This window comes from Bufo gargarizans, chromosome 11 (genome assembly GCF_014858855.1).
Source record: "Bufo gargarizans isolate SCDJY-AF-19 chromosome 11, ASM1485885v1, whole genome shotgun sequence".
NCBI lineage: Eukaryota > Metazoa > Chordata > Amphibia > Anura > Bufonidae > Bufo > Bufo gargarizans.
Genome location: NC_058090.1, coordinates 51,978,163 through 51,993,830, shown reverse-complemented (window position 1 = coordinate 51,993,830; position 15,668 = coordinate 51,978,163). Strand labels below are relative to the sequence as shown.

The following is a 15,668-nucleotide window of genomic DNA, read 5'->3' as shown; positions in this document are numbered from 1 at the left end:
GGGAGCCGGCTTGGTGGTGGCCGGACTGGAGTCCTCCAGCCACCACCTTGCGGGTCTACTTTCCCTGATATAGGTGCGGGTCCCAGCAGTGAGACCCCCACCTATAAGACAATGGGGGGGCGTATCCTAGCGATATGCCCCCATTGTCTGTGATGAGACAACCCCTTTAATATTAAAGTTCAGTTCATATTGAATGTTATTTCTACCTTATTATTTCCTGATACGCGGCTTTTCCGCACCTGTGACTTATTTCTTCTATGATGGTCACTTATGCTGTATGATACTGACCTCTACCCATGATAAGTAATGAGCTGTACTAACCAATCAGATTGCTGCTTTCACTTTCCAAAGGGTCACTAAGAAATGAGAGGTGCGATCTGATTGGTTGCTGTGGACAACTCCCCCACTTTTCCTGTGTAACGGCTTTCATTCCTTCCCTCCATTATCTACCTGATGGAGGTTTTCCTTTAAGAACTTTTCCACAGTGACATTTATAGCCTGTCCACAGCACAGGTGATAAATGTATGATCAGTGGGGGTCTGACCGCTGGGGCCCCTGTGATCACTAGAACGGAGCCCTCAGTCCTCTATTCCACAGTGATGGTGGTCACACATGGGTCTTGTCGCTTCCTTTCGTGTTTATGGGATTGATGGAGACGGCAGAGAGCTGTACTCAGAGACAACCCCTGTAATGAAGCTCTCTGGTGTATCAGATAGTTACAAACATGAAAGAAGGAGAGTTGCTGCGCTCGCCCATGTATTCCCTACGGATACGCCTGCATCTGGCATCTCAATAATGTCCAAAATACAACAAGAAATCCAGCTTCCCATAAAAGCGTAAATTCCAGAAGGGACACAATGCAGACAGATTGCACTAACATCTACGCGTTTCAGATATCAAGCAAATATATGACCATTACTCACGAGTAAGGATCATATATTTGCTTGATATCCGAAACACCTGCATAATATTGAGTAGGCCTCCTTTGTGCTAAAGCAGCCATCGAGACATGAACCCCACACAGGGGCGGACACAGTAGAGGGCCCCTGTGCGCAGTATAATTTCTGTGGTATGGTATTTAGGGGCATTGGGGAGCACAGTAGGCACAGTATTCTGGGCAGCACCAGGATAATACTGTTGGGGTAGCATGGTGGGGAGGATGATGATATTAGACAAGTGAGGAACCTAAGATGACTGGTTAACTCTGCAGAGACTAGATGCGGTTAAAAGAAGTTGTCTGGCCCGAATGGAGAAGATGGGGAAAGAAAAAGTCTACATCAGAGGAGACATCGCCTGGTAGGTACTGGATGTGAGAGGTATATAGTGCTGTATATTTGTTAGTGTCCATGCAGCAAGTAAGTAAAATATGTCTGTAGTCCTAGGGCGAGCTTGTGTGTGTGTGTTTAGGGCAGATACTTTGAGAATATGGCACATATCTATTGGGGCTTGGGCCCCGGATCTTTTGAGACCCTAGCAATGTCCCTGAAGGGCACTTCAACTACCATCTGGCTGGTGATCCCTGTACTAGAGAGTGCCCCGGAGGATTTAGTGCTGTCTTCCCCATCACTGCACACCGACCCAGGGAGGTTTCGCTGACCGTCAGTAAATTAACTACTACCCCCATCAGCCCACCGTAAGCTCACGTGTTGTCCCTGCGGACCCGGTTGCTGCATTAGGATAGGTCAGGGATGGGCAAACTGCGGCTCTCCAGCTGTTGTAAAACTACAACTCCCAGTATGCCCAGTCTGCCTACAGCTGTCAGCCTACAGCAGGGCATGATGGGAATTGTAGTTTTACAACAGCTGGAGAGCCGCAGTTTGCCCATCACTGGGATAGGTGACTGACATCAGATCAGCAGGATTCTCTACTACATGGTGTAGTGGATGGAGCCGATTACTGCAACGCTGCTTCTATTCAGGTGAATGGGAAGATCAGTTCAGTAACCAGCTCCATCTACTACACAATGGACGGAGCTGAGAAGTGCCAGGTATACTGCAGGTGATCAGCAGGGGTGTCAGTAGTCAGACCCCAGCTTTCTGATATTGAGGACCTTTCCTAAGGATAGACCATCAATATTAAAAATCCTGGAGAACCCCTTTAACATCTCATTTTAGGAAAATGACAAGCTCTATTTCTGCCCAAGGCAGGGTTTTCAGCCTGTGCCACTCCTTGCACCTGGTTTACTGTGTCCGACTGGTTATACGTTGATATATAAAGTGGTTTTCTCCCCATGAGAACCTACCCCCCATCCACAGGATAAAGAATAAGTGTCTGATCTCTGGGGTCTGACTGCTGGGACCCCCACTGATCACAGGAATGAGGTGACGTGGGGGGCAGTCATGGCTCCCCACTCAAGGATGGTGGGTGTAACATGTGGACACAGGTATAAATGTAGAGGAGAGGTAACAAGCTTGGCTGAGCGGCTGGCAGAGGTGAGGAGCACACGGCTGTACATTACATACATGATGCTCTGTACATACTGATTAACACTTCTTCCAAGACCAGGTCTTTTTGTGGGAACAATCAGCACATTTATTGCCTCCCTCATATACAGAGATGATGTATGATGGTGTACAGAGAAGGAGCAGTACAAGTCGGGGAAGGACTCCAGTAATAACGGCGTGTACAGTAAATCTGTGATTTCATATTACTAGACAGCAGGGAGAGGACACGTGACATAAATACTGCAGACATGACATTGACTGGAACACAGAGATCAGACGACGCGTCATTGTGCGTAGAACAGACAGTAACGGCTTCGCTGGTGGCTCCTTGTGTCGCAGCGTCACTTGCAGCAGCTGCAGGTCCCACATCCATCTGTGCACTGACAGCCCTGGCGGCATTTACTGCAGTCAGCCGGATAGCAGGAGCAGCAACCTGTGGAGGAGAGGACCCATGAGAAGACTGCACCATTCACAGCTAGAACAAGTCCCAGTATCTCAGACATTATGTGTATCCACAGGATATGTGCGCTCGGCTGTTTCCAATGAGGTGAAAGTGTTTTCAGGACAAGCTGTAGTCTGACTCGGCCCACTTTGCAGATATGGTTTCCATTTTGTAATACTTAAAGGGGTTTACCGAGACTTTTATACTGATGACTTCCTGTGGATAGGTCATCAGTATCTGATCAGTGGCGGTCCGACACCGGGACCCCTGCCGATCAGCTGTTTCAGAAGGAAGCGGCGCTCACAGTGCCAGGCCTTCTCTGTGCTCACCAAGCACAGTGCCGCACATTGTATAGTGGTTGTGCTTGGTATTGCAGCTCAGCCCCTTTCACTTAAATGGGGCTGATCTGTGCCTCGGCTGATGAACCTCACGTCACATGGCCTGGGATAAGATGTGAGAAGGTCGTGACACTACTGTGCGTGTCGGTGCCTTCTCAAACAGCTGATCAGCGTGGGTCCCATGTGTCAGACCCCCACAGATTAGATACTGATAATCTATCCAGAAATGTCCCAGAAAAAAAACTTTAATATTGTATTATTAATAACATAATGCAGACAATAAACGTAGGCCTCATGTACACGGCCGGCTCTGATTTTTATTGCACTGGAAACAGGTCATTTAAAAATGGATCGCCTCTGTGTACATTGTTTTTTTCTCGCTCCCATCAATCAAAAGGGTAATTAGATCGGAATACCTCTTTAAATTACATATAATAAAGAGAGAGGGTGATATTTACTAATTGGAGTAAACCTAGATTTTGTCATAGATGTGGCACAATTTGGTGCATCTAGGTTTGGCTTTATGTGGTTTATGTGGGGAAGCCGTCCATTGGCGATGATAAATATAGATATATTCTTATGGAGGCCTGGGAGAAGGGATCTAATGATCGCATGGTTAGATCCCCTGGGGGAAAATGACTTAAAAATAAATAAATAAAAAGTTATAAAAAATGTAAAAAAATCAACCCCCTTTAGCCATAAATGCAGTGGGCTGAAAGGGTTGTCTGGTTAAATATGGTAAAGTTCCACATGCAGCCCATGTATACTCACTTTTTTTGCACGAGGTACATTTGCATTTCTGACATTTACATGAGACTTCACAGGAACAAGAAGCTCCTAAGACAGAAGCAGGACAGTTGTTATGTAGCGGTGTATTAGGTGTATTCAGCCGGCATCATATGGCATAGACTTCTTCCCTCTGTAGTCATCACCATACACACTATACCAGGGATCATCAACCTTTGGCACTCCAGCTGCTGTGAAACTACAACTCCCAGCATCCACACTTAGGGCTCATGTACACGACCGTATGCCCTACGAGACATACGGTTCATGAGCGGGCCATATGTCCAGGAGCGGCATACATCGTGTGCACGGGAGCACACAGCATCATAGGTTACGATGATACTGTGCGCATCGGGCCGCCCGCAGGCTATTGTCCTGCACTTATATGATATTATGAGTGCGGGACAATAGTAACGGGACAATAGTAACCAATAGTAACCTATTATGCTGTGTGCTTCCGTGCGCACGATGTATGCCGCTTCAGGACATATGGCCCGCTCATGAACTGTATGTCTCAGAGGACATACGGTCGTGTGCATGAGCCCTTACTCAGTTGTTCTTGTAACTTCTGTAGAAGTGAGAGGAGGATTCTGGGAGTTGTAGTTTCAGATGCTGGAGTGCCGATCGTTGCTGATCCCTGCACTATACTTACCATGTATTTTCATATGTGCCCACATTGCTTAGAAAAATTATGTTTTATCATATGCAAACGAGCCTCTAGGAGCAATGAGGGCATTACCATTACACCTAGAGGCTCTGCTTTCTCTGGACCTAACAGGCCCTCTGCACTTTGATTGACAGGACTAGACGTGATGATGTTTACACTGCCTGGGCCTGTGAAGAGAGTGCAGCAGTTGCAGAGAGAGCAGAGCCTCTAGGTGTAATGGTAACGCCCCTGTTGCTCCTAGAGACTCATTTGCATATGACAAAACATCATTTTTCTCAGCAATGCGGGCACATATGAACATAGGACCAACACAGATGCCTTCAGATGCCAAGTGCACATAAAACAGGTCATCCAGTGTCCTAGGTACAGATCTACTGACAGGTGCCCTTTAAATTCATTCCTGGTTTTGGCTTAGAAAACTGCATTAGGAAGCCTGAGAGTGCGGCCATACTCTTATAGTCGACCACACACATTAGATAGATGCTGGTTGATGGTTGATCAGCAGTTGAAGAAGCAAACATCTGGTGAACGTTCGTTTCACAGACACAACCATACACATTTTAGTCCATAATGGTCGTTATACTTCTTTGTACTCCCCATATCCGCTCAGTGAAGTGATGGACAAAAGATCTTTCTTCTAACTATTGGACCAAAATATTAAACACGACTTCTTTTCGTAAGATAATGCTCTGTCATTGGCCGGCTAAAAGGATCCTTCTTTGTTAAGTTTCACCCAACGAATGTTTGCCTTTGTTAAAATCCTCCTTTTTTATTAAGTGTATGAACAACTCAAATAAAATCACCAAACGACAAACTCAGCACTGCTACATCTAACTACCTCAGCAATCCTCCATCTGTAACTAGACCCATGTAAAGTCTCCATTTCCACTTTGAATGTCTTGCTCACCTGTTCCGCAGTCACAGCTCTGAGGGTCCATGCTGCTATGGATATAGATGTCTGTAGGCTCGATGGCTTCTGTGTGTGATGCTGGGTGCAGAGACCAGCTGTTCCCTGTCTTATATACACAAGATACAGAGCTGAGTGCAAAACCCGTCCCATAAACCCAGCACCAACCACGTGACACAAAGCCACATGTGTAAGGACGAGGTATGAAGAAGGACGTGCTGTGTGCAAAACCTGCAGAGTCACACGAGACGGAGCCTGACCCAGCAGAAATGTCTATGGGGACGGCGCTGTTACTAGTAGTCGCCTTCTAATAATCCCATTCTATCATCTCCCCCAAATATAAGGGGATGACTTATCATTATCCAGCTGTTTACCAGTATTTCTACCTTATCCAGGGGTCCTGTAATTAGAAGAACATTGCTTTCTAGGTCAGTGTTGTATATGGTGTGCATATATACTGTATATATCCATTCAAAGCCTATAGGACTGCTGAGAAAAGCTGAATACAGCGCTCGGCTATCCCACAGAATATGAATAGTGAAGTGCGTATATTTAATCATCGCTCCATTCAACTGGGGGGCACAGAACCCTGTTCTCATGAATGACAGGTGTCCCAGTTCTCAGACTTCCACATGTCTCCTGAGAACAAAAGGATCGGACATGTTAAACTCCAACTGCCCGATCCTTCTCCCTGACATTTGCTATAAGGGGGTCAGGAGGCCCCCATACATATTACACTGTTGTCCAGTTCCACCGAAATCAGCAGGTTTGGCCGCCATTTATCTAATGTGTATGACCAGACATAGCTGTACATGAGTGTGTGAACCACAGTGCAGTAACCTGAACCCTCAGTAACAATCAGGGTCTAACAAGGTAATAAGTGCACTGAGTGCAATAAATCCATCTTCAGGATTGGACAATGTTAGGGCTCTTTCACACTTGCGTTCTTGTCTTCCGGCATAGAGTTCTGTCGTCGGGGCTCTATGCCGGAAGAATCCTGATCAGGATTATCCTAATGCATTCTGAATGGAGAGAAATCCGTTCAGGATGCATCAGGATGTCTTCAGTTCAGGACCGGAACGTTTTTTGGCCGGAAAAAATACTGCAGCATGCTGCGTTTTTTGCTCCGGCCAAAAATCCTGAAGACTTGCCGCAAGGCCGGATCCGGAATTAATGCCCATTGAAAGGCATTGATCCGGATCCGGCCTTAAGCTAAACGTTGTTTCTGCGCATTGCCGGATCCGACCTTTAGCTTTTTTAGAGTGGTTACCATGGCTGCCGGGACGCTAAAGTCCTGGCAGCCATGGTAAAGTGTAGCGGGGAGCGGGGGAGCAGCATACTTACCATCCGTGCGGCTCCCGGGGCGCTTCAGAGTGACGTCAGGGCGCCCCACGCGCATGGATTACGTGATCGCATGGCACGTCATCCATGCGCATGGGGCGCTCTGACGTCATTCTGGAGCGCCCCGGGAGCCGCGCGGACTGTAAGTATACCGCTCCCCACTACTACTATGGAAACCATGACTTTAATAGCGTCCTGGCTGCCATAGTAACACTGAACGCATTTTGAAGACGGATCCGTCTTCAAATGCTTTCAGTTCACTTGCGTTTTTCCGGTGTAATTCCGGCAAATGGAGTACACGCCGGATCCGGACAACGCAAGTGTGAAAGAGCCCTTATTCGCTTTTTATGTGTATGGGGGCTACTTCAAAAGCCACCATATAAGATTACCTGTTTAGGCTACTTTCACACTTGCGGCAGAGTGATCCGGCAAACTGTATGCCAACTGATGGCATTAATAAGACTGGTCAGGATCCTGATCAGTCTTAAAAATGCCTGATCAGTCAGAAAAATGCATTGAAATGCCGGATCCGTCTTTCTTGTGTCATCCGGATAAACAGATCCGGCATTTATTTTTTTCACCTTTTTTTTCGGTCTGCACATGCGCAGACCGGAAGAACCAATCTGGAATTCCAGTATTTTGAATGCCGGATCCAGCACTAATACATTCCTATGGAATTCAGGTAAGTCTTCAGTTTTTTTCGCCGGAGATAAAACCGTAGCATGCTGAGGTTTTATCTTTTGCTTGATCAGTCAAAATGACTGAACGGAAGACATCCATTCAGAATGCATGGGGTTAAAACTGATCAGTTATTTTCCAGCATTGAGCCCTTTTGACGGAACTCAGTGCCGGAAAAGAAAAACACTAGTGTGAAAGTACCCTAAGGCTACTTTCACACTAGCGTTGTTTAAATCCAGCGTTCAATTCCGACACCGGAACTGCCCGCCGGATCCGGAAAAACGCGTGAAAACGGATTACATTTGAATCCTGATCAGGATTTTGATCACAATGAAAAAATGCATTGGGAAAAAAAACGGATCCGCCATTTATGGACTTTAACTTTTTTTTCACATTTTTCGAGTTTAACATGCAAAAGCCGGATCCGGTTTGACTGAACACACGGGGCCGGATCCGGCGTTAATCCAAGTCAATGGGAAAAAGGCCGGATCCGGCGTTCAGTCAAAGTGTTCTGGATTTTTGGCCGGAGGTAAAAATACAACATGCTACGGTTTTCTGAAAAGCCTGATCAGTCAAAAAGACTGAACTGAAGACATCCTGATGCATCCTGAACGGATTACTCTCCATTCAGAATGCATTAGGATAAAACTGATCAGTTATTTTCCGGATTTGAGCCCCTAGGACGGAACTCAGTGCCGGAAAAGAAAAACGCTAGTGGGAAAGTAGCCTAAGCTGTCCATACACAGTAGATAGATGTCAGCCAAAGACTATCCCTCCTGACTCCCCCATACACATGCACACTTGGCTCGTCCGATCATGCATGTGTTTTCAATGGGGAGAAGAGAATAAGATAAGATCAGCAGGTTTGGCTGACATTCACATACGGTAATCTGTACAGGCAGCTTCAGACTGACCCCAGTGCTGTAGAGCGCGCATCTACAAAGCTCACTGTCATCGCCCTCACCCATTCCTGTAAACCACATAATGACAGAATTTGGGGGAATCATGTTTAGCCTCCGGTTATGAAAACAGAAGCTGCACAGATGAGTCCTAGAATTACATGTAAATGACACGGCAGCAGATAAAGTGGAACTCCCCTTGAAGTGTATGTATACAGCAGGGTGAGTGCAGTGTGGCTGAATACAGGGCTGATCCCGGGTGATGACACTGAGTGCACTGCTGGAGGTAAGTACTGTGTGCAGTGCGCAGGAATGTGCTCCAGGCTGAGTGCACGGTGCACACGTCGTGTATGGGCGGAGGGACTGCTGCACGTCATGTAGTCATTCCTCTTGCTGAGGTCACACTGCACACAGCACTGAACCTGCCTGACTCATCTCCCCATCTACTATACTGATGACATATCCTGAGAGTGGGTCCTTAAGGTGTCCTGTAAAACTCCTTTAAAGAGTAACTAAACATTTGTAATATTTTTTATTATAATTTTTATTATGTTTTCCGTAATAAAACTATTGTATTTTTCTTAGTTTTGTACGTCCCTAAAGCGCACCATTCACTGTGCGCCTAAAACTCGGTTCTCCGTACACCGCTGAGCTGTCAGTATGGAATGTGAAATTTATGAATGGGCAGCACGGCGAGTACGGGCAGAAGCGCACATTGCTGCTCCTGTCTGCGCTCCCCGGAGGATTATTAACCTCTGGCATAGTACATGGGTACCCGGTACCCATGTACTATGCCAGGATTAGCTGAGCAGAGCGGGCTGTTTCCCAGCTGGGACAACTAACCGTGAGTAAGGGTTCTAATACAAGCCCTACTATCTACGTGATTAAAATATTTTTCTATGTGAACTGCAGGAGTCTATGAAAATTGCAGGAATAGACAAGGAATTTACATTGAACAACATATCGATTCTTATAAACTTACTCACAATGTATATGCTACCGGGTACTTCATCTGGAACATTGAAATGATACATTGTTATACAATCGGGAGCACTCACATCTATTGATGCCAATAGGATATTACGGTTTTCTTCATAGTAGATGAACTACTTGTTGGATAAATATCATCAATATTTCTATACTTTAACCCTCGCAGTCCTACTGTGGATGAACTATTGGTTGGAGAAATCTTTTATACAGTTTTTTTACAGGTGGAACCATCCTCCACTTTTTATAGGTGGAATCATCCCTTATATAGGTGGAATCATTTTTATATCCAAACATAGGGTTTTTCATATGCATGAATTTATAATTACTTTTTAACGGGTGGACCCACTCCTGTAATCTGTATTTTGTACTTGTATTAGTATTTGTATTTTTATGGTCCCATTGTGGATAAACTGTACCTATCTGATGAGTATTGGCTTACAGTTATATCTCCCTGAACAATCAGGACGTTATACAGCCATTTGAGGATCATCTGAGCTATTCATTACGGAGACCCCATTACACAGCACTGAACCTGCCTGACTCATCTCCCCATCTAACCGCACGCTGCAGCTCCATTCATCTCTATGGGGCTGCTAGAGAAGACAAGTACTATCCTGAAAGTAGGTCCTTAAAGGGACACTGACAGGCCCAATAAGCATATTTAGGTATATATATGACAGTACAGGTCTTATAAAGTGTATTAAAATCATCTAAGTATCCCCCCTGTCCACCTTATAAATACAGTAAACTGAAGTTTTATAACCTGCTTGAATCGTCTTCAATCTGCCCAAGGGGCGGCGTTTCATCTCCACTTGCGCCCAGCCAGCAGCCCCTAACTGCCGTTTTGAAGCGCCGCCCAGCTAATCAATATTAACTTCACTGGGCGGCTACTACTGTCCCCGACTGCACAAGATCCTGCGCATGCCCAATACAATCCTATGGGCATCCATCTTATCTTCAGCGCATGCGCCCGGCACCCTCACTGGCCGGGATCATATCGCGCCTGCGTTCAGTCAGCATCTTCGAGGCCGCTTGAGCCTCTTCGGTATGCGCATGCGCCGGGCACTGTTCAGCGAAGCACTTCAGAGCGGGGACAGTAGTAGCCGCCCAGCAAAGTGAATATTGATGAGCTGGGCGGCGCTTCAAAACGGCAGTTGGGGGAGGCTGGCTGGGCGCAAGAGAGGTGAAACGCCGCCCCTTGGGCAGATTGAAGACGATTCAAGCAGGTTATAAAACTTCAGTTTACTGTATTTATAAGGTGGACAGGGGGGATACTTAGATGATTTTAATACACTTGATAAGACCTGTACTGTCATATATATACCTAAATATGCTTATTGGGCCTGTCAGTGTCCCTTTGAGGTGTCCTGTAAAACTCCTTTAAAGAGTAACTAAACATTTGTAACATTTTTTATTATAATTTTTATTATGTTTTCCCTAATAAAACTATAGTATTTTTCTTAGTCTTTTACGTCCCTAAAACGCACCATTCACTGTGCGTTTAAAACTCGGTTCTCCGTACACCGCTGAGCTGTCAGTATGGAATGTGAAATTTATGAATGGGCAGTGCGGCGATTACGGGCAGAAGCGCACATTGCTGCTCCTGCCTGCGCTCCCGGCCCGGAGGATTACTAACCTCTGGCATAGCACATGGGTACCGAGTACCCATGTACTATGCCAGGATTAGCTGAGCAGAGCGGGCTCCTACTTCTGCTTCTGCTCCGCCATGCTAAGAGCTGACATGCAGGACCCCTAGCTTAGCCGAGCAGACAGAAGTACAGGGTACCCATGTGCTATGCCAGGAGTTAGTAATTCTCCGGGGAGCACGGGCAGGAGCAGCAATGTGCGCCTCTGCCTGTACTCACAGCGCTGCTGCAGCGCCATTTATAAAATGTGTACTTTATACTCTGTACTCCGCTGAGCTGTCAGTGGTGTACGGAGAACTGAGTTTTTACCGGACAGTGAATGGTGCGCTTTAGGGAAGTAAAAGTGTCATAAAAATAGAAAATCGAATAATAAAAGTATATTACTAAAAGTTTTATTAGGGCATCAGGGACATCATATTAAAAATTGTTACAAAGATGTAGTTACTCTTTGGCCCCTTTCACACGGTCTAGAATTCCGTGCGGGTGCAATGTGTGAGGTGAACGCATTGCACCCGCACTGAATCCGGACTCATTCACTCCATTGGGGCTGTGCACATGAGCGGTGATTTTCACGCATCACTGGTGCGTTGCGTGAAAATCGCAGCAAGTTCTATATTGTGCGTTTTTCACGTAACGCAGGCCCCATAGAAGTGAATGGGGCTGCGTGAAAATCGCAAAAATCCACAAGCAAGTGCGGATGCGGTGCGATTTTCACGCATGGTTGCTAGGAGACGATAGGGATGGGGACCCGATCTTTATTATTTTCCCTTATAACATTGTTATAAGGGAAAATAATAGCTTTATTAATACAGAGTGCTTAGTAAAATAGTGATGGAGGGGTTAAAAAAAAAAAAAAAACAATTAATAAACTCACCTTAATCCACTTGAACGCTCAGCCTGGCATGTCTTCTTTCTTTTTTGATGAAAAGGACCTGTGGTGACGTCACTGCGCTCATCAAAGGTCCTTTAGCCAGGTCCTGAATAAAGTAGAAAGAAGAAGAGATCCACTACGCGATCAAGTGGATGGGGTGAGTTAAATTTGTTTATTATTTTTAACCCCTCAATGGACATTTTACTAAGCATTCTGTATTAAAAATGCTATAATTATATCTTATAACCATTTTATAAGGGAAAATTATAAAATACACAACACCGATCCCCAAACTTCTGTTAAGAAGTTCGTTTCTGGGTACAAAACATGCAGAATTTTCTCACGCGCGTGCAAAACACATTAAAACGCTTTTCACTCGCGCTGAAAAATCTGCATTTTCCCGCAACGCACCCGCATCTTGTTCGGGCTCACACGTGACGCCTGTGTGAAAGAGGCCTTTAAGATTCCCAACTAAATGATGTCTTTAGCCCCTTCCTGACATGCACTGTACATACGTGGGGCAGCGGGTAAGGAGTTTCCTTATCGGGCCATACAGGTATGGCTCAGTGATCAGCTGGGCACAGGATTAGGCTATGTGGGAGTGTAGCTGTCCAGCTAAAATCTGTCCTAGGTTGCTAGTATAGCTTATATGTGTATACAGCTAATCCTGCTAATAACCTTAATACAGTTCCTATGTTTATGTGTTAAAGACAAAAGCAGAGTTATTTACTGTGACATCATGTTTTGGATGTCATGTGACTGTTATATTTTGTGTTCACAGAAGCAGAAAAAGATAATATGCCTTTAAGATTCATTTTGTAAAGTAAGGTAAGCTCAGTGACACAGCAGAAACAACAGAACGTATAGTGTTAATCTGTTGTTACTGGGCAGAAGTCTAGACCAATCACAGCCAGCTTCTCACACAGCAAGAGTTTTCACCAATCACAGCCAGCCTCACACACAGCCTGTCTGAGAATTCCCCTAGCTCCTGCTGCTTGATTCATTATTCACCAGAGAGAGGAGCTGAAGAGACATTCACTCCACTGAGAGCTGAGTTTTTTAATCAGATATCTCTTTATTATGAATTTTCAGTCTTTTTAACATCATTATGTCATGCTTGTAGACAAAAAGTATATCCATTGTCAGATACAGTGGGATGCGAAAGTTTGGGCAACTTTGTTAATCGTCATGATTTTCCTGTATAAATCGTTGGGGTTACGATAAAAAATGTCAGTTAAATATATCATATAGGAGACACACACAGTGATATTTGAGAAGTGAAATGAAGTTTATTGGATTTACAGAAAGTGTGCTATATATGTTTAAACAAAACTAGGCAGGTGCATAAATTTGGGCACCACAAAAAAGAAATGAAATCAATATTTAGTAGATCCTCCTTTTGCAGAAATTACAGTCTCTAAACGCTTCCTGTAGGTTCCAATGAGAGTCTGGATTCTGGTTGAAGGTATTTTGGACCATTCCTCTTTACAAAACATCTTTAGTTCATTCAGGTTTGATGGCTTCCGAGCATGGACAGCTCTCTTTAAGTCACACCACAGATTTTCCATTATATTCAGGTCTGGGGACTGAGATGGCCATTCCAGAACGTTGTACTTGTTCCTCTGCATAGATGCCTTAGTGGATTTTGAGCAGTGTTTAGGGTTGTTGTCTTGTTGAAAGATCCAGCTCCGGCGTAGCTTCAGCTTTGTCACTGATTCCTGGACATTGGTCTCCAGAATCTGCTGATACTCAGTGGAATCCATGCGTCCCTCAACTTTGCCAAGATTCCCAGTCCCTGCACTGGCCCCACAGCCCCACAGCATGATGGAACCACCACCGCATTTTACTGTAGGTAGCAGGTGTTTTTCTTGGAATGCTGTGTTCTTTTTCCTCCATGCATAACGCCCCTTGTTATGGCCAAATAACTCAATTTTAGTTTCATCAGTCCACAGCACCTTATTCCAAAATGAAGCTGGCTTGTCCAAATGTGCTTTAGCCCACCTCAAGCGGCACTTTTTGTGCTGTGGGCGGAGAAAAGGCTTCCTCTGCATCACTCTCGCATACAGCACCTCCTTGTGTAAAGTGCGCCGAATGGTTGAACGATGCACAGTGACTCCATTTGCAGCAAGATGATGTTGTAGGTCTTTGGTGCTGGTCTGTGGGTTGACTCTGACTGTTCTCACCATTCGTCGCTTCTGTCTATCCGAGATTTTTCTTGGTCTGACACTTCGAGCCTTAACTTGAACTGAGCCTGTGGTCTTCCATTTCCTCAATATGTTCCTAACTGTGGAAACAGACGGCTGAAATCTCTGAGACGGCTTTCTGTATCCTTCCCCTAAACCATGATGGGGAACAATCTTTGTCTTCAGGTCATTTGAGAGTTGTTTTGAGACCCCCATGTTGCTAGTCTTCAGAGAAAATTAAAAGTGGAGGGAAACTTACAATTGACCCCCTTAAATACTTATTCTCACAATTAGATTCACCTGTGTATGTAGGTCAGGGGTCACTGAGCTTACCAAGCCAATTGGAGTTCCAATAATTAGTTTTAAAGGTTTTGGAATCAATAAAATAACAGTGCCCAAATTTATGCACCTGCCTAATTTTGTTTAAACAATTATAGCACACTTTCTGTAAATCCAATAAACTTCATTTCACTTCTCAGATATCACTGTGAGTGTCTCCTATATGATATATGTAACTGACAATTTTTATCGTAACAACCAACGATTTATACAGGAAAATCATGACGATTCACAAGGTTGCCCAAACTGTGTTTACTTACAGTTCCTCCAATTGCAACCATACAAATTAAATTGCAAAGTACAAATACAAATTGCAAGCTACAGTTGCAAACGGTGAACTACTAAAAATACCATACAAACATATTGCAATCCAAATTGCATACAACCATACCAGATCATACTCAACCAATCTGCAAATAGTCACTGCTAACTGCATACTGCAAATTGTGACCAAACTCAGCAAGTAGAACTATTAGTTAGACCTGAGATATACCTCTCAGAGAGATCATAAAGTGCTTACATAACTTAAAGTGACAGTACAGATACTGAAGAGAGAAATGTATCCACCATTTTATGTTGACTGACAAGATTGAACAGTTGAACCGCCATTTAATGAATCTTTATGCAACACGTGTTTTGTACATAGGCTATGTGCTGCGCCTGCCACAGGGAGGGTCCAATCAGAAAATAAAGGACCGAATAAGCCAACACAAATTAAACATTCATAACCACAAACCCAATATCCCTTTGGTAGAACATTTCACGCGACACAAGCACACAATAAGCCGGTTACGGTTTCAAATCATCAATTGCGCCCCACCACCACGGAGGCGTGGTGATAGAGGAAGGATTCCCTTTGAAAGAGTAACGCAGTGGATAAGACGACTCGGAACTCTTAGTCCTGGTGGCCTGAGCAAGGAATAGCGATTTATGTGATACGTGCATATTACGCTATTTCTGTACTACATTTTCTGTGATGAATTCCGTGTTTATAGCCTGTGCTGTGTGTTTTCTACAAGGTCTTGTACAGAACTAGTACCGGGGGGGGGGGGGGGGGGGGGGGACACCCGAGAAGCTCTGACAGGGTCCTATGGAGATCACCGTGATCTCTCTAAGCAACTGGTGACTATAAAATAT

The 15,668-nt window shown here is 44.9% G+C and overlaps 1 protein-coding gene across 1 annotated transcript; it reads right to left on the bottom strand.

Moving 5' to 3' along the window:
* Nucleotides 1-2,508: 2,508 nt before the first annotated feature.
* On the bottom strand, nucleotides 2,509-5,735 carry LOC122921886 (metallothionein-like). Its single transcript, XM_044272183.1, has 3 exons — nucleotides 5,585-5,735; nucleotides 3,996-4,061; nucleotides 2,509-2,877 (listed from the first exon to the last, which is right to left on the bottom strand). The coding sequence occupies exons 1-3, from the start codon at nucleotides 5,613-5,615 to the stop codon at nucleotides 2,786-2,788; spliced, it is 189 nt and encodes a 62-aa protein (XP_044128118.1). The 5' UTR covers nucleotides 5,616-5,735; the 3' UTR covers nucleotides 2,509-2,785.
* Nucleotides 5,736-15,668: the final 9,933 nt, after the last annotated feature.